Source organism: Colossoma macropomum, unplaced genomic scaffold (assembly GCF_904425465.1).
Source record: "Colossoma macropomum unplaced genomic scaffold, Colossoma_macropomum, whole genome shotgun sequence".
Taxonomy (NCBI): domain Eukaryota; kingdom Metazoa; phylum Chordata; class Actinopteri; order Characiformes; family Serrasalmidae; genus Colossoma; species Colossoma macropomum.
This window is the reverse complement of record NW_023494789.1, coordinates 32,369,112-32,389,196: the sequence shown is the minus strand read 5'-3', so window position 1 is coordinate 32,389,196 and position 20,085 is coordinate 32,369,112. Positions and strand designations below refer to the sequence as shown.

Below are 20,085 nucleotides of genomic sequence, written 5' to 3'. Positions count from 1 at the left end.
AGTCACTCACTTTACTGCAGATTGATTAAAACAACTTGCTGCCTCACTCACAATCTGCTGTTTGATCGGACAAACTGTTGTTTCTGTTTCATATAAAAGCACAATAAAGCTATTTATGGAAATGTACTGGAATTGGGATTAGCATGACATCCATTACCAATTCTTCTTGAGTATTGACCCTTGGAGAGCTTTTTTCCCCCTAAATTTAGCCTCAATCACTGCAATAGGAAACACAAAGCTGGTCACAGATCAGCTGTAAAGCTTGACCCCTGGCTGCCCTGCAGCTCCACTGAGCTGCAAATAAGATAGGCCATAGTTCTAAATTGTCTTGTTACTTTTAATTACCATCTCAGTCTTTGGAAGAGGCCTTTTCCCTGGCTTGGTAACTCCTGCTGTAGATTACTGATAGCTATCCTGTTCCACTTCTCCTGTTTCAATGCTGCCATTCATGCAGTGCGCACACACACACACACACATACACACACATATGCACACACAGACACACAAACACACAGAACATTTTCTGTCTGTACATCCAACCAGCCTGAGTTGCATCTGCATCAACTTAAAATGCCAAAGTGAATTAGCTCCTACTCAGCACTCTGAATGAAAACAATTAAGGTCTGTGTGTGTCTGTCTCTGTGTCTTTGTGTGTTTATATGTGTGCGAGTGTGTGTGTGTGTGTGTGTGTGTGTGTGTGTGTGTGTGTAGTTAACCGTAATGGACCGTTTAAATCGGTATCTGTCCTTGAACAGGAATGTATGTACAGAATGTCCACATATATCTTCCTTTGCTGTAACAGGGGAGAAAGAGAGACAGAGAGAATAGGTCCTGTAGCCTGTGTGGAATGTGAAATGTTCTTCCTATAAAACTATAGGAACTTGTCTGGACAATTAGCCTGTGAATGGGGGTTCTCCATCACATCATCATTGTCATCACAACCTTGTAGCTTTATTTTTATTTTATTGTACCTATTTATAGTTATTTCTTGACAAAACATCTACCCTTGAGATTTGATCATCACATTTCAAGTATGCAGGATTCTGGATGCTAATTTTATTATAACTTAATTTTCAATGTTATACATTATTCAAAGTCATTATGGGGTCGTCTACAACTCATCTTTCTGGATACAACTAACGTTTCTTTATTTTCACATTTTACCACATTTAGTTGAAACCTATGAAGTTGTAGAGTTTTAGCATCATATTAGAATTATTTGTACATGTATCTACAACCACTTGGTTTTATATTAATAAAATCAGTGAATGCAAACTTTGAACGGAGATTCCAAACTTTAGTTTGGTAGTATATATTAAAGTGCTAATGCTGCCATTTTGGAGGGGCGATTATATGTTTACTGAGACTGAGAAAAGCAGTCATGAAGAAAATTGCACCGTGAGGCGAATGGTAAGTGCATGGTGTCTTTGGGTGTACCTGGTATGCTTGAGGTGTCTAGTTTGTAGTGTTGTGTTTAAATTGGGTGTGTCAATTACACAAACACACACACACACACAATACTGATGTTCTTGTAGTTTCTCCACCGCTCCTAACCCACGAGCTCCTGCAAATGCCTGCAACTTTCTAAACCACACACACAGTGAGAAAGAGAGAGAGAGAGAGAGATTGTAATTCCCAATTTATATGCAGAGGTTATACTACAAAATCACAAACAGACAGTAAGCTTGGACGGCAATGTAAATTCAGGCAATTGTTTATCATCTGCAGAATTATTGTGAGAACGACATCATTTAGCTTTGAAGTGTCATACGTGAGCATTACAGTGCTGGCATTTTCCCCAAAGGTAATATAATTACCATATTATAACCATTTAAACTAGTTACTAATATTGTTTAATAATTGACAATGATAACTGTATTCTGCACAGATGGCGTGTAACTTCCATAACTGGATGTTATCATCCAGTGGTTCTCTGCACTTGTTTGGTCCATTTTACTCTCTACCGGAGATAGTTTTTATTTAATTTGCATGTTTCCTAGCATTATTTTCAGACTAAAAGTCTACATTATCATTTTTCCTTGTGGTGCCCAAAGTATGTAAGTAGTTAATGTGTTGGTAATGTTTCTATAACCTCTAATTAACTGCAACTCTTTCTGTTGTATAGATTTTTGAACTAGCCCTAGATTAGAATGGTTGTACAAAGGGAAGAGTTAAATAAAGGCAAAGCATTGAAAAACGAATCATATGGCATATGAAAGAAAAAAAGCATGTTAATTTGTGTTCTATCTACACTTATTTAAAATATTGTTATATTCGATCATTTCAATTATTGACCCAAGGCTAGTAAATAATTGGACAAAGTTGGGAAACAGAAAAAAAATCCCATGAAAGGGGCAGCATGTCAGTTTAACTAATCTTAACAGAATGTAGACTATATTCAGAGTTTAATATTGGGTTCTGTGTTGATTTTTGTTATATTTAGCAAAATAAGGCTAGTCTCATTCCTGTGCATCCTACATGCCCTAGATGCTACACATATTGCTGACCGGAACACAATGAATCACTGTCTCTAATTAAGCTGGAATAACTAAAGAGTGAGATGTGTGAGACATTGTGCAGGTTATGTTAAATATATGCTTAGCAGTGTACACCAATATAACACTAATGCATACTGTGTCACTAATGCGCAAGATCTGATGTAAAATGAAAGTTACAACTTCACTGGTCACATTATTTTCATTGTAATCCCCTTATGCTATAAGTATACAGTATACTCTCATCAGTACTTCAGAGTACTTTCAAATTTAGAAAATGCCACCATATAACCTCTCTCTCTCCCTCCCCTGCTCTCTTTTTCTCACACACGCCAACACCCACATACACACCTGTTGTCCTCTGCCTGAACCAGAGAAAAGCCTGGCCGCATTAGTGATTGGCTGGATGCACTGCTGTGATGGTCTTGTATGGTGTATCTAAACCAGGGGTGCCTGGCTCTGGTCCTTAGGAGAGCCTTAGTCCAGAGGGCCTTAGTCCCACGCAATGTTGTGATTTCCCTGCACAAACACACGTGATTCAGTTCAGCAGGCACTTACCGGGTTTGGTAGGTGTGTTTGAGCGAGAAAATCACTTTATTCGGAGAGATGGGCCTGTAGCTCCAGAAGCTTCTCAATCCTTCGCACTTTGTAGCATGGCTATGCCTGAGTTCGAATGAGCCTGTGTGTCACTGCCACCGCTGCTTTTCATGGTAAAAAACAGCAAACTAGCCAAATAAAACAAATAAATAAAAACAGGAAACTAAAATGGACTAAAACAACATTAAAACTGGTGGTGGTAATTCAAATTATACCCTTAGCATCTAGATATGTGGCTTGTGAACGCTATACAAGTGATACAAAAGCTGTATTTGAACAAGAGAGCTATCACAGCAACTTATGGGAGGCCTGAAAGGAATTCAGCTGAAATGTCTCTTGTAGACCCTCTGAACTAGCAACACTTTCCTTTTAGTACCATACTATCCTTTTTGCTGCAGTGGCAGACATGAAAAGATAGTGATGGATTATCTCTTAAATATATTCCTTTTTGTCCAAAGCGTAAGCAGGGAAAATCTGTCATGTCTCATTTCAGCCTTTGTAACATCTAAGTCCATGTGAATTTCCCTGTAAGACCAAGAGGCTTTGAGGTTGAACTAAAACCTGGACATTGTTCAGTTTATGACCTCCTGTCTCTCACAGATTTATCTCACTGTTAAAATAAAACCACTCCATGCTAGAATTAAGTCGCATATTGTGCTTGCACGGAGAGAAGATGAGTTAAAGAGAAACAGATGGAAAGAGATTTTCAGCTTGAGAAAGCTTCTGCTAGGTGGTTAGTGACCAAACAAAATATGATGGTGTTAGTAAGGATATGCTGTATACTTTACTAGAGTAATTGAACTACATTATTACATTTGTCTCAGAAGTGATTCTGACACCTCACAGCAGTTGAGAAAGAAAGAATCCCACACATAAACTAAAAATGACTATACACACACACAGTCCGTTCACAGTCTTCCTACTTTACTCTCCCTGTGCCTTCTACAGTCCAGATGTGCTCCTAAGGGAGGTACTGATAGACAATGCATACCTGTGTTAAGCCTTTTCTTTATTCATCTCTAAATGCTGGAGAGATTTTGCATTCCTTCTTTAAGACTTGCTGTAAGAATCTTTAAGTGCTGGGTTTGTCCCCTGTCACTCATAGTGAATGGAAAAATGTAATGGTTTCTATAGGAAGAAAAAAGGGGTCATGGAAGAGGGGTCACCAGAGTTTGTGTGTGTATGTGTGTATGTGTTTGGTCTATTTTGAGAGAAAGACTTACAGTACTGCACAAAAGTCAAAGACCACCCTTCGTTTATTCAATTTCCAGTTGGACTGGCCATTAAGGACAAGTTTTTAATTTCCAGGAGATATTTCTGAGATCAAATATACAGTATGATAATCCACTTGCATTAAGGAAGGTAAAAATCATAGGAAAATAAGTGAAACTGGAGATTTTTATTTATTAAAGGAGCAAAATGTAAGATGACCCAACCTGTCAAATTCATACTCCACACAGTCCGTCCTCCTCCTTCTTCACTTCTCCACTGTTTATATTACCAGTATAGAAGAAATGTTGCAAGTTCAGTATCAAACTTTATTCCTTTACTCACCAAGTGCTGTTCCCAGTGGTGGAAAGCAATGCCACTGTGAATTCTTGTTTTGCTTCTGTTTATGTCACTTCTTTTCTTTGTGGTTTCTTGCCGAGAATGGGCAGTGCTGCTTCTTTATCCTCTCATGTTGGACTGATGGCAGACTCAATACTACAGTGAGTCACTATCGCCTCTTGAGGTGCAAAGTGGACAGGACAGGCTGGGGTTAGCTTATTTCTTCATATTCTGTTGATAATTTTAGTTAAAACTAAATTTGTTTTAAACTAAAAATCTTACAAATTGCTTCTTTACAAGAACTAGAGAAATAGAGAAAGCTGGACCTGAACCTGATAGACCACCAATGCTGTTACCATCAGATAAATGGCTTTTGTCTTTGACAGATAGGAGAAAATCAAGCTCCACTCTCGCTTCAGATATGAAAAAATCTACAGGTGTTTCTGTTCTCCATGGTGGGAAGACAACTCAAAGCTATGGGTCAGAAAGGACGTGTAGATGTCAAGAAGCCCATAATGAGAAAAGGAAATAGAACACCGAAACTGTACATCTGAGAAATGAGAAGCGTTGGACTGATGCATAAATTTGTAATTGGGATTATTTGGACCATGAAAATGAAACTAAGATTGAACTTTGGAGGTGTGGAACAATATCCCTCCAGATTTCTTTGTAAAACTGAAAGTAAGTCTTCTGGAAAGAGTCTAAGCTCTAATAAAGGCAAATGGTGATTTTATATTTCTTTTAAATATATGTTATATATGTTTCTGATAAATATGTTTCTGCTTTGGATGAAGACTGGAAATTAAATAAATAAAGGGTAGTGACTTTTCATGATGTTGTAAATTTAGTAACCACTATACATTTTCTCTCAGTCAAACTGTAGTAATTATGAGAGTGAGGAACTGAAGTGTGCACCTGTATATGAGTTTAAGAGGTTTAAGGGGTTAAGATGGCTGTAGGAAGTGAGCTCACTGCAGGGCCAGAGATGGGCAGACAGTGATAACAAAGGAGACAGAAGACAAACAGATAACAGCTTTGTCCTCTTTTCCTTCTAAAGGACACACCCTTAAACAGCTCATATCGCATCAATGTGTATATTAGACTTTATGGATTTCAGTAGTCATAAGTCATGCTGATCCAGGGCCTTCTCATCCTTTGTGGCATTACTGTAACACCAAGCTTGGCTGCTCTAAACATTATTGACCATTGCTGATTTGGTAAGAAGACTGTTACACGGATAAAACAGCACAAAACAATGTTTTTAGATGAGTACTTTCAAATTAGGGACTAAAGCTACATCTACAGTTATTGTATATTACATCCGTGCATATTGATTCACTCATATGAAGTCTGCAGTTTGGGTTTGAAGCCTTGTGAACGAAAGGGAAGCCGAACTGGCTTTCAGGCCTAGAATAAAGTGCTCAATAAAACCTGGCTCAGATGACTCACTCTATTGAGGCTGCTCAAAGACAGCAGGGAGTCAGTCAGACACACACATACACACTCAGCCTAAACAGACCCGTGAGCTACAGAATGACTTGTGTTATCAGAATGTGCTACGGTCAGCCCGATCTTTGTTTAGAGTAGTTTCTGTGGATCCAAAAAGCATGTGTCTTCAATAAGAGTGCTGTATAACTCACATTAATGCAGGCTGTTCTTGTACTCATAAAAAGACTTTCAGTAAATTCAACCATACTTAAGCGTATTTACAGTTCATTTTATCGTAAATAGTTTAAACCTGTAGAAAACAGCTGCATGGACTGTTGCTCATGAGCTACATGCTAACTGGAAATGTTAAGTTTAGCATGACATGCCCTTTACATGCTAATCTTGCAGGTGAAGATTACCAGTCCTTTTAAAATGAAATGTTAAATCAGCAGCTACAGACTGCTGACAAATCCCTTGTTGACTTTGAAATATATCAATGACATTGAATCTAGGATTTAGCCTTCTACATCAAATGCCTTCACTCAAAGAGATGAAATAATTTTCTCCATGTCAAATCTCGTCTGTATGGATTACTGGGATTTAGTGAGATTATGGATTGTAAACAGATGCCTTTGATGGGGTATCTGTGTAGTGTTACTTAAATGTGTGTAAGAGGGATTATTGCTTCTGTTTATAGCGTGAAGAGACAGGAGAGTGTGCGTTTGGTATGCGTGTTAACTGTGACAGCAGTCTCTGTGTGTGTGTGTGTGTGTGTGTGTGCGTGTGTGTGTGTGTGTGTGTGTGTGTGTGTTGGTGTGTGCATTTGATGAGTTCATGAAAAACATGCTGACTTGTGATTAGTGGGTTTAGGAGAACTTCACACACACACACACATACACTTCCCTCAGTGGTTCAGGACAGCCTGAGGGCTTTTTTAGAGATTAAGACTGTTGTGTTATAGAAAAAATCCCAGCTGTACTTACAGCCTACAGCAGTGACCCCCCCACCTCTCTTTCTCCTTTCTCTCTCTCTCTCTCTCTCTCTCTCTCTCTCCCTCACGTTTCAGGATGACCATTTCAGGAAAAACTGGAAAAAATGGTCAATATGATGTTCATGTTGTCACTGTTGGGACAAAACTTATATTATTCTCCATTTTTTAATTTTATTTATTTATTTATTTTTAAATACAATTTGTAAATTCCTGCTGCCCCTTAAACTGTGTTATAATTTAATGATGAATGGACAAAATTAATGCTCCAAAAGAACTTGCTCCATTAACATCTAATGAAAGTTATGAATATTTTTTCCTTCTTCTGTAAAGTTACCCTTTTGAAGATTTGTTCTAACAGCAATGTACGTTGTTTTTTTGAGAATTTGCATAATATTGTTTTTTAATGTGTTTTACTGTGACAGAGAGAGACTTCCGATGTAGTTGGATATAAAGTTGCACTATTGCCCATGCAACTTGCGTAAGCATTGCCAGTAAATCACTATGTGCAATAACAAGCATATAAAGCTATAAAGCCTCCCAGCACTGGGCTTTGGAGCGGTGGGACTGTGTTCTCTGGAATAATGGAGCTCCGTCCAGTTCCTTTTGGAGGAGTCAGAGTGGTATTTGTGATCCAGAACTAATCATCCAACATCAGCATCTGATCTTGCTAATGCTTATGGCTGAATGCAGTCAGATCCTCACAGCAGTGTTCCAATATCTAGAGTAAAGTCTTCTAGAGTAAAGAGTGCAGGCTGTTCATCTAATACCCTTAATTTCAGAAGAAACAATCAGGTGTCTTCAAGCATTTGAACATATAGTGTAGCTGTACAATAAAGTTGCACTCTATTTTACTCTCTCCTATTCTATCCTATCCCACTTGCCAGCTCCCCCCTTCTTTGGACCCTTTAACGAGATCTGTCAATCCAGCATTATTTCATTCACTAACTTGTCTCCTCTCTTATCCTTTCTTGATGCCCAGCAGAGAAGTTAGATTAAGGCTTATTCTCCCCATACTCATTATCTCTCTTTCAGTCTGTGTCATATGTCTTTGTTGTCCCACCTTGGGACCCCCACCCCCTCTCGGCACATCTGGTTTAGATGAGCTGGGGTTTTAGAGTGCATGTCAGTTGCATCGCGCATCTTTGATCTGACATCCTCTGCAGACCGGCTTTTTTTCATTTCTGGACATCAGACGGACGCAGGAATAAAAACATAGACCCCCACCCCACTTTTCTCTTCTCAGCTGTTTGCAGCGTTCGCTCCTGCTGTCTTTCCCTCCAGTGCACATGCTGTCATTAATCTCCTTCTCCCTCAGTGTGTTTCTACAGAAATAGGGCAGTTCAGAGGAAAAAATATGAAGGGTGTTTTCACCATAAAAGCATAAAACTCTGTTTCTCTGAAACTCTGGGAATTGCACCAATTTTTCTGCAAAATTTCTGCAAAATTTCACTTGTTGAGATGTAAACAAAGCTATGTTTGATGAAAGTGGTGTGATGTGAAAGGGTGCTTTGTAACTATTTTGTTCACTGTCCAAAATGAGCAGTGAACCTTCACTTGACTTTTGAGTTTTTATGTGCAAAGCTGATGATAGTAAAATAGTAGTATATCTGAAAAAAGAAGTTTTCTTTGGGCATTGTTTTGCCTTACAGCACCCTGTAGGTACCTCTCCACTACAAACAAATGAAAAAATATGTTTTAGGATAAAAGTTTGTCTCAAAACAATTATAAAACAATGTCTCAGGCATCAGACAGTGTATTCATAACAATTTAATGTAATAACCCTTATAAGTAAATCACATATATTTGTCACATATAGTGTACAAAAAAAAACACATGCTTATTCTCATGAAATTTATGTGACTTTTCTATAAGGGAACTTTCTGTAAGGGATCTTTTGTAGGCATTAACCGCTTCAGACGTCTGGTTCCTGTAACCACTGATGTGAACAATTCTGACTCGGTAAATTTCCCTAGAATGAAGCACTTCACATCAAACCACTCTGAACGACTGTTTACATCTTAACCATTTAATTGTGTGCAAATTTCAAAAAAATGGAATTTCCCTTTAACAACATACTTGATATTGTGTGAATAAATATTGCCGTTCTTTGAACAAAAAGGATAGAGCGTGGCCTTGTGAAGGAGATAAAGAGAGAGCCAGTGCAGATACGTTTTTCAGGCCCTTTGTTTAATCTCAGGCCAAAACATCTGTCCATCTTAGTTCTTCTCATGCACATCTGGAGATACACATCTGTACCAACCTGGTGCAGAGAGAGAGAGGGACAGAGAGAGAGAGAGAATGAGATAAACAGAGAAATGCTGGATCACAGAAGGGAAAATAGAAGAAAACAGGGCAGAATGAGTGGGTGAGAAGTTTGAAGCTGCAGAGCACAGTCCAGTATTTGAAACCCACTTTGCTGGTATGTAGGCCATGAACATTCCTCAGAGTGCTTTGGCTCAGAATTCATCTGTGTTATTCTGCTCTCGCTTCCTCATGAAAACGTCAGGAGAGCGTTTGAATAATATTAACAGGTCTGCAGAGCTCTCTCACACAAGCCCCTGTGTGTGTGTGTGTTCACATGTGTTTGTGTGCATAGAGTGTGAGAGAAGGGTGTAACCGTACATTCCAAGGGGTCTGCTCTCTTTCTTGGTCTCTCCGTCTGTCTCAGTCTCTCTCTGTCCCTCTCTTTCTCTCTTCTCTCACGATCTCTTTTTGTTTTGCACATGCTGTCTTTCTCTCTGTTTCTGTCTCTCTTTGTCTTGCTCTCACTACCTTGCTGTCTCTCTCGGTCTCTCCCTCACTGTATCTCTCTCTCTCTCTCTCTCTCTCACTCTTGCTGTCACTGTCACTCTCTCTTTTGCCTGCTTTCTCTCTCTCTTTCTATTGCTCTCTCTGCCTTTTTTGTTTCTCACTCTCTCTCCCCCTCTCTCGCCCTCTCTCCTCTTTCTCTTGCTTTCTCTCTTTCCCTGATTCTCTTTTTTTCTCTTTTTCTCCCTCCCCTGCTCTCATTTTCTTTCTCTTTCTCCCTCTTTCCCTTGCTCTCTTGCCCTCCTCTTTCTGTCACCCACTCTTTCTTTCTCTCTCTCTTTTCTCTTTTTTCTCTCTCTTCTTTCTCTCCCTTTTCTCCGTTTTCTCTCTCTCTTGCTTTCTCTCTCTCTTTCTAAAGCTCTTTCTCTTGCTCTCTCTCTTTCTAAAGCTCTTTCTCTTGCTCTCTCTCTGTCTTACCCTCTCTTTCTTTCTTTCTTTCTTTCTTTCTTTCTTTCTTTCTTTCTCTCTTTCATCTTCTTTCTCTTGCTCTCTCACCCTTTCTCTCTCTCTCTCTCTCTCTCTATGCCATCTTTCTGTCTTTTCTCTCTCTCTCTCTCTCTCTCGCTCTCTCTCTGATGTGTTTAAATGCCTGAGAGACTGAGAGTGGCAGAATAGAAGAACAGAGGAAATGAAAAAGTTCAGAGAGCCTTTAGTGGTCTTTTTGTCCATGAATGAAGTGTGTGTGGGTGTGTGTGTGTGTGTGTGTGTGTGCGTGTGTGTGTGTGTGTGTGTGTGTGTGTGTGTGTGTGTGTGTGTGTGTGTGGTTTGTGTGTCTGTGTTATGCGTGAGTGTGTGTTGTACACGAGTTTGGGGGGAGACGAGGTCCAGAACTGCCACTGAGGAAAAGTATGAAAAGCCTTAAGGGGGATTTCCTCTGAAAGAGAAAGCTTCTCTCCTCCCCCTCGCTCTCTCCCTCTCTCTCTCTCCCTCCCTCCCTCCTTCTCCCTCTCTCTCACTCACTCTCTCTCTCCATGAAAAAAAGCACGGTGCAGTCAGGAAGCAACAGAGCAGCAAGCCAAGCAACAGGCTGCCTGACACTTTACAGCTTTCTGCTTTAGCTACTCTCGTGCAAACTGAGTGAAAACTCACTGTAGGATGGCGGCACGTTACTACAGCCAAAATACACCAGCCTCTGCAAGCCGGACATTAGCTCAGATACGACAGCCACTTTGGATGTAAACGACCATGGAAATAAATACCAGCCCATCTGCAAAACTGATCTGCATTTTTTATGGATTAATGAACTAGAACATGACAGCTGGATAGTGTGGAAAGCATCGGCAAAATGGTATGAAAATTGATAATGCTGTTTTGTTTGGTGATATTTTTATGGTCTTGTTTTGTTGTTTTGTGCTACTGACCTAGTGACTTACAAACAGATTGATGGGCTGTTCAACAGGGTATTACAGTGGGGTTTAGGGTGAATGCTTTTGAATAGGAATTAGTGTGCTATGAGGTGTGAATAAAGCTGAGATAGCCTCCAGGAGTATTTAGCTTCATGAGACCTGAGCTGGCTAGTAGACACATGATTGTGCAAGGACAACCTGTCGCCTCACTTGTTGCCTGAAGTGCAGTAGCCTATTTGGTGGGTCTGTTTTAGTCAGTGTTGTCCATTATTGGGTTTTACTGCAATGAAAGTAAACTGTGATCTGCTAAAGTGTTCATATTTATAATTATGGTACAGGAAAATTGTATGTCTGCTGGAAACCAGATATTGGAGACAGAAAAGTTGAGCTCCAGTATACAAATGATGGAGTTCTGGATAGCTTTGCACATTCTTTGTACAGCAAAAGGAAAAAGCTTCACTTTTTTCTAAGTGGTAACAATAGCCGGCCTCTTTGATTAGAGTGCAATTAACATAGATCACACACATACTTGAAGGGTGTGTGTGTGCTTCCTTTGTGTTTTCAATCCTGTAGAGGAGTTTTATTAACACGCATTAGCTAAACCACAGTGACTAATCATGCTTTAGTCAGCAAAAAGTTCTCACACATACAGCAAAACTTATTCACACTCTATGGCAAATTGACACAGTGCCGAAAAGACATTATTAATGATAATAATAAAAACCCAGAGAAAAAAATTATTGCTCAAATACTGCTCTGTGATGCTCAGGAGGCTTAAAGATGATTCTCCTAAACTTTTTTTGGACAAGTACCATTGGACAAAATGCAGAAATTAGATGCTTTTGGCCCAGATAAAAAAAATTGTTATTCACAACATCAAAACTAAGAAAGTTCTTAGTCTTGGATGAGATATGGTTGAGTTCATATTGAGATGTCTGTCTAGTTTAGTTGCAGATAAACATGAGCATCATTATGTTGGCAAATCTGAGCACAGTGTGTGAATTTATTGACATCTCTAAAGGAGGCACATTTAAGATTACTTTGCTCAGGAAAATATCTGAACAGCAGGAGGAAAGGTCTGCTTTGTCTTTGAATGTGATCATTGTTGTGTAGGAGAAAATACTGAAATATCAAGATGTTATTGAGATATCAAGAGATACTATGATCTCAATTTTCTAGAAGGGAAAGATGAATTTTACTTCCCATAAAGCACTATAAAACCATCTGGCCAGAAAAACAAAGAAACCAAGGAAATTTCATTGGTTGATTGTTCTAATTACATGATTTGTTGTCTAGTTAAAAGCAAGACAATGGCAAACAAAAACAGGACAATAAATTATAAGGTTCATAATTTGTGGAATGTTTATGTTTAATTCTTGGCCTTTTGGCAACATTGCTAAATATGTGTTTGCTTATGTTATAAATCTTTATATTGACTGCATTGTTAAAATATTACATGTCAGAAAAAAATAGTTTTATTCGATGTACACATCATTTGGTCCGTTTGTCATTCAATATTCACACAGTGTGATGGACAGCTGTCGGGTTCAAATGGTTCTAAAAAATGGGAAAATGGAGCTTTAGTTCCATTTGGTTACAGCACATGCAACAAACCATACCTCCATACATACATCTGGTAGAGAAAATAGTTTGGCTAAGTATTCAATGCTAAAATGTGTCATATATGTTTAGATGGTAATCTTAGGATTATCTCATTATGGGTGTTCTGGGGAGGTTACACTTCCTTTAACACATTTTAGAAAAGTACAGAAGTCTGTTTTCCTGAGGTGTGGATTCTTTGATGTCTGGGGTGGGGTGGGGAGCATTGCTCTGTCCTCAGAAAACCTCTCTTTAATAACTATCTGACTTCCTGTCAAGCATTTTCCTAGAAAAAGTGCTTCATTCTACTTCAGCTTACTTCAGCTTATCTCATCAATCAAAAATATTCCATTACTCCATACCTGAGCTAGGTGATGAATATCTCAACATAACCTCACAAAACACATTTTTTCATTTTATTTCAAGTTTATTTCCTTTAGTACTTAGTTTGAATACAACAATCAGGATGTAAAAGTGACCCCCTGTTTGTGCATGTGAGAGAGAGAAAGGAGAAATTTGTGCTGTGTTGTGATTTGGCTATGCAAATAAGTGTGGAGCCCAAAAGCTGGGTAGCCACACAAAACCTATGGAGTAAAACAGATGTATGCATTAAAGTCAATTTGAAATTTGCCACTTTTTTACCTTATTATGTCCCTAATGATAGTAAGTATCATTCATCGTAGCATACTGTTTAAAAGAGGAAACTGGTATTTTCCTGTGTTTTTAAACTGAATTATAATGACTTTTGCCATCCTCTAATCCATTTTTTGAGGTTTGATTGCATCACAATGCACCAGTGGGCAGAGAAAAATGATATTAAACAGTTACCTCTTCAACCCCCATCCATTATCAGTCGAAATGCCAGCTCGGAGATCCTCCATCATGCTATGTTTCACGGTATGGTAGGAAAATGTATTATGATTCACATTCACTTTTTGTTAACTCATATACACAATGCTCAGCTAATCATGCAGTATTCTATTACAGAAAACTACATCACAAGAAAATGAGTATTGGTTCACTTATTAGTATTTTTGGTTATTAACCACCCAAAGTTGGAGCAATACTGAACCATGATGGTTGTTTACTGCCCTGTGGTTTTGGTTTGTCTGTCTTCTAAGAGACTCAGCATCTTATATTCCTCAACAGCTTATACAATAATTCAAACTAAGCAGTCCTGTTCTTCAGCCAATGTAATTACAGATCCTAAGTGGAACTGACATGTGTGGGAATGCACTGAACCATCCTGGTTAGGTTTCATTATGACTCAGGGTCTTGCATATAATGTGTGGGTGAGAATATGAGGAGCAGCTGTTTATGATTCCCAGACGTGTTCACTTGTTTACTGCTTGCACTCATAGAAAATGTGTGACAAAACCATTTAGCTCCACCGTTCTGTTTAGTAGCATTGTAAGTCTGGACACTGCAAGTGTAATAGATAAGGAACAATGCATGACTGGTCATTTTAAATGAGCTGCTGCAGTAGGCATGCAGATGAAGCCTTATTCCAATGCTGGGAACTGCTCCAAGATTGATGCATTATATGAAACCTGGGCTATGGCTAATCGTGAAATAGCTCTTCATTTGCAATAACTGTCAAAATGCGGTTGCAGATCCAACCCAGTTTTCAAGGCTGATTTCATGCATCTGACTTTATTTCATTACACATAATGTAGTTGGCAAGACTGACATATTACAGATGTACTGAGATTTTATCTGGGAGGAGTTTCGTGTCTGTAATTACTACACACATCCCTGAGGCATAGTGATGCAGCAGACCTGTTAATACAGCGCTTGTGCTTGAACTAGTTTGATATCATTGTTGTCATATCAAAACCTTTTAACTCCAGCACATGCATTTGATGTCAGTAGATTTTTTTAAACTTCCTGTAAATCCTGTATTCATAATGCTTTATAAATGCATTAATAATGCATCATATGGCACACATATTACTTTATAATACCAGGCATAAGCTTGTATAATTGCTCTTAAGTAGTTGTACTTATATGCATAACACTTTATAAAGTGACTTCATAAAATGAACACTTTATAAAGTGACTTCATATAATTAAGTTCCATAATGCATTATAATATCTCTTCTTTTACCAGTTAGCTAAAAATAAATTACTGTCAAATTCACATTACACATAAAAGTTATGTTTTTAATGTATATTACAAAACATGCTCAAGTTAAACTGATTTTTTAGTTTCAAAGAACAAATTTAAATAAGGTATTTTTCTGCAAATTTTAGTAATTTTTATTTATTTGAGGAAAAAAAGCATAAATGTGCCATAACATTTGCACAGGCCACATTTTATGTTTTATTTTTTTCTAATTTGTAACAAATAAACAATAATTGTGCATTAAAATGTGCAGAAGTATGTTCTTTGTAGAGTATTGTACATATTTTCAATAAAACACATCATTTGACCAAGGGTATTCAGACTTCTGCGTACAACTGTGTATGTATAGACACTATTTGAACATTCTAGCTGCCCTTTATACTGTATGGACATTTCATGACAAATGAATCAATAGAAATTAAATAGCTCAGTTGGGTGGCGCTGAAGTCCTTGTAGTTACTGAATAATAAGCCTTTAAGGTGATAAAGGGGTCCAGAAGTAATATCTGCATAATTCAGTCATTGAAATGTAGGCAGTCATTCTGAGTTTCAGTTTTAAATAATGTGGAATAGGAAAAAAGGGTCATGATGCAAATATAGCCATTTTATTTTCTATCCAAATGATCTGTGAACCTACTTGTGTCTTGTGAATTTTTATTTTATTAATACTCTTCTGAGTATTTTCAGGTTTCTTACATACTAAAGTTTACTATTCAGTATCTACAGAGACTTCAATGCTGGTTGAGCTGTTCTTCGATTATAGAGGTGTATAATAAAACTTTGGGCATGCTAGTGAGTGCTGGCCCTTTAAGAAGTTAAAATGTGTTTTAGGACAAATCTGTATCTCAAAACAATCATAATAACATCAGGGGTTAGGCAGCGTATCTATATCCATGTGATTGCTTGCTCTCAGGTAGCTTTTAGTAGCATTAAACACTTCGGATGTCTGGTTCCTAAAGCCACCTCACTGAATAACTGCAAATAGTTTCCCTAGAATGGAGTATTTCACATCAAAGCACTTGCTATGACTTTGTTTACATGATTACATGATATAATTATGTAGGAATTATGTTGAAATTCTAAAAGAAATGTGGTGTGATCAATAGATTAATCTAATCTAATCTAAAAATTGTATCTTCAGCAGCAAAACTCTAGATACAGATTCTGGATTCTAGATGTAGCTGGGAGTGGATGCAATAGCATTTCATTCTTATTACATTGGCTCAGTAAAATAGTTTACTTCTAAACAAAAAGCTAACAAACAAATATTTCATCTGAGTGTTTATAGTAAGGGTGCCCAACACTGGTCCCAGAGAGCTGAATTTCCCTGCTTAAACACATCTGATTCAGCACCGTTAGTTAATTACCAGGTTTAGAGCATGTGTTAGATCAGGGAAACCTCTGAACTGTGCTGGACTCCAGTTCAAGAGTTTATGGTTTATAGTCCCCAGTGATTGAAGTATTGCCTTATGATTCCCAGTGATTGAAGTATTGTGTGTCCTCCTCCCAGCTGTTGAGGGGCAGGTCTCTGCACACTTGTTTTTGCCTGCAGCAGCAGGCTTCTCTGTCTAGCAGCAATGGTCAGTGGAAAAAAACAGCATCTGGCCAACCCATGAACACACACAAACAACACACACTGCACCAGTGTGTCTTTTATGGCTTCACACAAACCTCAAAAACACTCGCGTAAGATCGTGACTCAGCACACACACATACACCTTGCTAGATATCCAGTCATTAGAAGCAAAGTTTCTATTTATGTCACTACAACCAAGACTGCAAATGTCCTTAAAAACACCGCCTGCAAACATTTGCTAAGATGACAGTAAGACAATAAAAAGAGGGAATTAAATTAGCTGAACTGGACTGCGTGCTCGCGCCCACGATACTGGCATGTCTGCTGAACGTGGTAGAAAGTATAGAAAAAGCCACCTCAAAAGCATACAAACAGTTATTTTCCTCTAATGGGAGTGCTGGGACAGATTCACCTGATAAAGCTGATGGGTTTCTGCCTGAGGGCCTAAAAGGGAGGAGGAGGCTTCAGTGGTTTGTTTTGTCATGCTAATTGAGTCGGTGCAGTACAGCTGTTGGGCAAGTGCCAACCGAGATGCATTAAGGAAAGAAAAAAGGAGTGGGGGCGGAGCTGTTGGAGAGAAAAAAAGAGACAAAACCTATTTTGACAATGTGGCACTGGAGAAACACTCCCAAACCTGAGCTGCCCTATCCAAGAATTTTCAGCTATCCAGTCCAAGTTTCAGTTTTTAAATTCTTGTTGAATGTTGTTTACTGAAGCATATTTCTGGCCTAGTCAGGACTTGCTCTTTTTTTCATCCAAAACTAGAGAGGCATGACAACATGCAGGGGGACTTTCATGTGTTATAGATGGATTCCTGTGGGTTTTGACCCTGTGAAGGGCCTGTAGAGCCACACAGAGAGCAGGCTGATGAGAGTGGTCTGTTTACCAAGAGTGGTATGCTCCTCTAGCCAGATGTTCCGTAATTTAGTATCCTTGGACTCCACCGACAAAACATCTTGCACTGCTGTTGCTTCAGAAGTTTCACTTTTAGGCGTCTAGTTGCCATAAAAAGAACATTTTGAAGGACACCCTATTCTTTCCTATTGTTAGATACTGAATGTAGGCTGCAAAAAGGTGGGGCCTGGTTTGAGGTTTTAAGTTTGCATGTTAAAGCAATGGTCGAGCAGTGTAAATTCTACCCAGTGTTTCTCCATTCCTGGCCATTCCGTTCAGTTGGCACCAGGTGCCAAGTTTTGCATCATCATTCCATATCAATGTCTCTTTGAGAAACACTTACGTTGAATATGATTGTCGAGTCTGCTGCCAGAATTTGAGAGAAACATCAAAGAAAGCTCTTTAGCTTACTGTTAACCTATGAGCTCTGAGTTTTCAAGTGTCCTAGAATCTCCATATATATGTTTCTTCACAGTCCTCTAAGCTGAGACTTTACATGTACTGGAAAAAAGAGTGTTTGTTTTGAAAATATGCTCCTTGACCCCAAATTAAAATCAAATGAAATTTAAGACTTTGGAGAATTGCAAGTCCCTGTGTTTGGCATTCTTGGATCTCAGTTGGGAGTCACTGAGCCTTTTTTTTCTTTAGCACACATGTGAGGCAGAAAGACAACAGAGTATTGGACATATGATACATAGTTTATATGGCCTGTTAACCAAACTGAATCAAAGCTAGTCATGTTAGCCTTTAGAAATAGGTTTCTTTCCAAGAGACCCCCAAATGTCAAAGCTTTAGGCACATCTTCACTGTTAGAAAAAGTAGGGCGAGACAGAGAGATGGACAAACACAGTATGTGAGACATATTAGTACATATTTTAGAAGGCAGATTCGAGAGCCAAGGGGTTAGAAGTAAAGTTTGAAGCATCAGATGGTCAGATGGGTGAATGGATGGATGGGTAAGCAGACAGATGGTTCTAGATCCCTCTCCAATTCGAGTTGGGCACAATGTCTTTGTTGGGTTGCAGTGTTAGAAAGATTTCGAATGGGACTGAAACAGTGTGAATGGGGAGCATTATGCCAAAGCTCCCTCTGTGAGGAATTAACAAGACAGGCACTGAGACAAAGACAACACTGTCCTCTTGAAGACACAGAGGAGGGACAGGAAGAAAGGATGAGAGGAGGGTAGAGACCTGCTGAGAACAGAGAGAGAGCGGGAGAGGGGCTGTTGGAATTTGACAGCTGAAAGTACAAGACTTGTCTTGCTGAAAATTTAACACATGTTGGATTGAGGCCTGTTTGAAGACATGTTTCGTCCACTTGGATTTTTCTTTTCACTTGCCAGTCACATCGGTTGTTTTTCTTTTCTGTCTTACAACACAGAGGACCTCAGTTCACAAGAAAGTTTTGAGGTTTTTGGCCGTTCCTGTCTGGTTAATTTGCCAGATGCACAAGTCAAGGCAAAGGCTATTGTTTGAATCCATCATGCTATTAAGACGGTGCATGAAGAGTCTTGGATATGAGATCATATTTTAGATAATATCTATCGCAAAAGCATAGTCTTCTTTGTTAAAGCATGGAAGTAGTAATATTACACACTGATCTGAAAGTAAGGTCAGAATTATGGTGCTGAGAGAATGAGATGAATGGGCTGAACAATCCTGAACAACTGCCTGTTGGCAAGATCTTATCTAGCAGTAAAAACTGAAAGGTGTGAAGAGTAGGACTAGGACGATAAGTCATTTTGAAAAATCCAAATTTGGTAAATCGAGACAAAATGTTTGATAAATATTGATTTTTTAAAATTATTTAAATGTGTATATTACGGTTATATTCAGTGCATCTTGGACACTTTACGTTTGCACCAGAGGGGGCGACAAAACTGTGAGGTCTGTACAAATAGAGCCCAAGTTTTTAAAACATATAGATTGACACTAATGCTGTCTTTTACATTAGAACTTGTGTTCGCTTCTTTAGATTGTTTGTTCATTTTAATGAATGAGCTTCGAGCTGAAGTAAATCTTTGAGCTCCACCACACAGCACTGCAGCAAAGCTTCAACTCGTTTGTGTCTGTTGAACTTTTAAAAATGTATATCATGGTATAATAAAAATTTTTGACAGTTTTGGTATGCATCACAATATATATACTTTTTTTTATAAAACCATTTAATGTTTAAGCAAGGATGTAGGAGTATCCTAGAATGTCCTTTTACTCTTTAAAAAACATTTTTAACAACCAAAGTAAATCTGAAATATTTTTATTGTGCAAAATAGTAGAAAAAAAAAATTGAGTAATATATTGATTAAACTATTGCCTGCTAACTCCAGCATCTCAGGCCCAGCAAAATAGTGCTAAATGTATAATGTCTTAATTTCCATAAGGTTGAAGTTGGCTTCTTATTTGTTGTTTTTTGGACAATTTTTCATCATTTTCCACTCCACCTTAAATGGAGCAGCAGAAACATTTTGGCAGCAATACAGATGCTTGAACATAACTGCTGCACCATTTAATGTGGAACAGGAAATAAGATCGAATAAGAAGCCAACTTCAGCATTTGTCTCATGTGCGTCCCATATACATGTGCTTTCAGACTGTCAGAAACTACTGGAATTTGTAAAATGTTACAGTCATTCACTTTTCAGTACCAGCTGGTCGATCACATCTTTGTCTGAAGCAGCTG

At 38.5% G+C, this 20,085-nt stretch overlaps 1 protein-coding gene across 2 annotated transcripts in view; it reads left to right on the top strand.

Moving 5' to 3' along the window:
• The first annotated feature begins 10,403 nt into the window (after nt 1-10,403).
• quo (quattro) overlaps nt 10,404-20,085 on the top strand; it is a 43,520-nt gene continuing 33,838 nt past the window's right edge. Inside the window, exon 1 of one of the 2 annotated variants that reach the window (XM_036571006.1) lies at nt 10,404-11,155. In XM_036571006.1, the coding sequence (XP_036426899.1) occupies nt 11,153-11,155 (3 nt within the window). In that variant the 5' untranslated portion in view covers nt 10,404-11,152. The remainder of the gene's footprint in view (nt 11,156-20,085) is intronic. The other variant, XM_036571005.1, reaches the window with a different exon arrangement.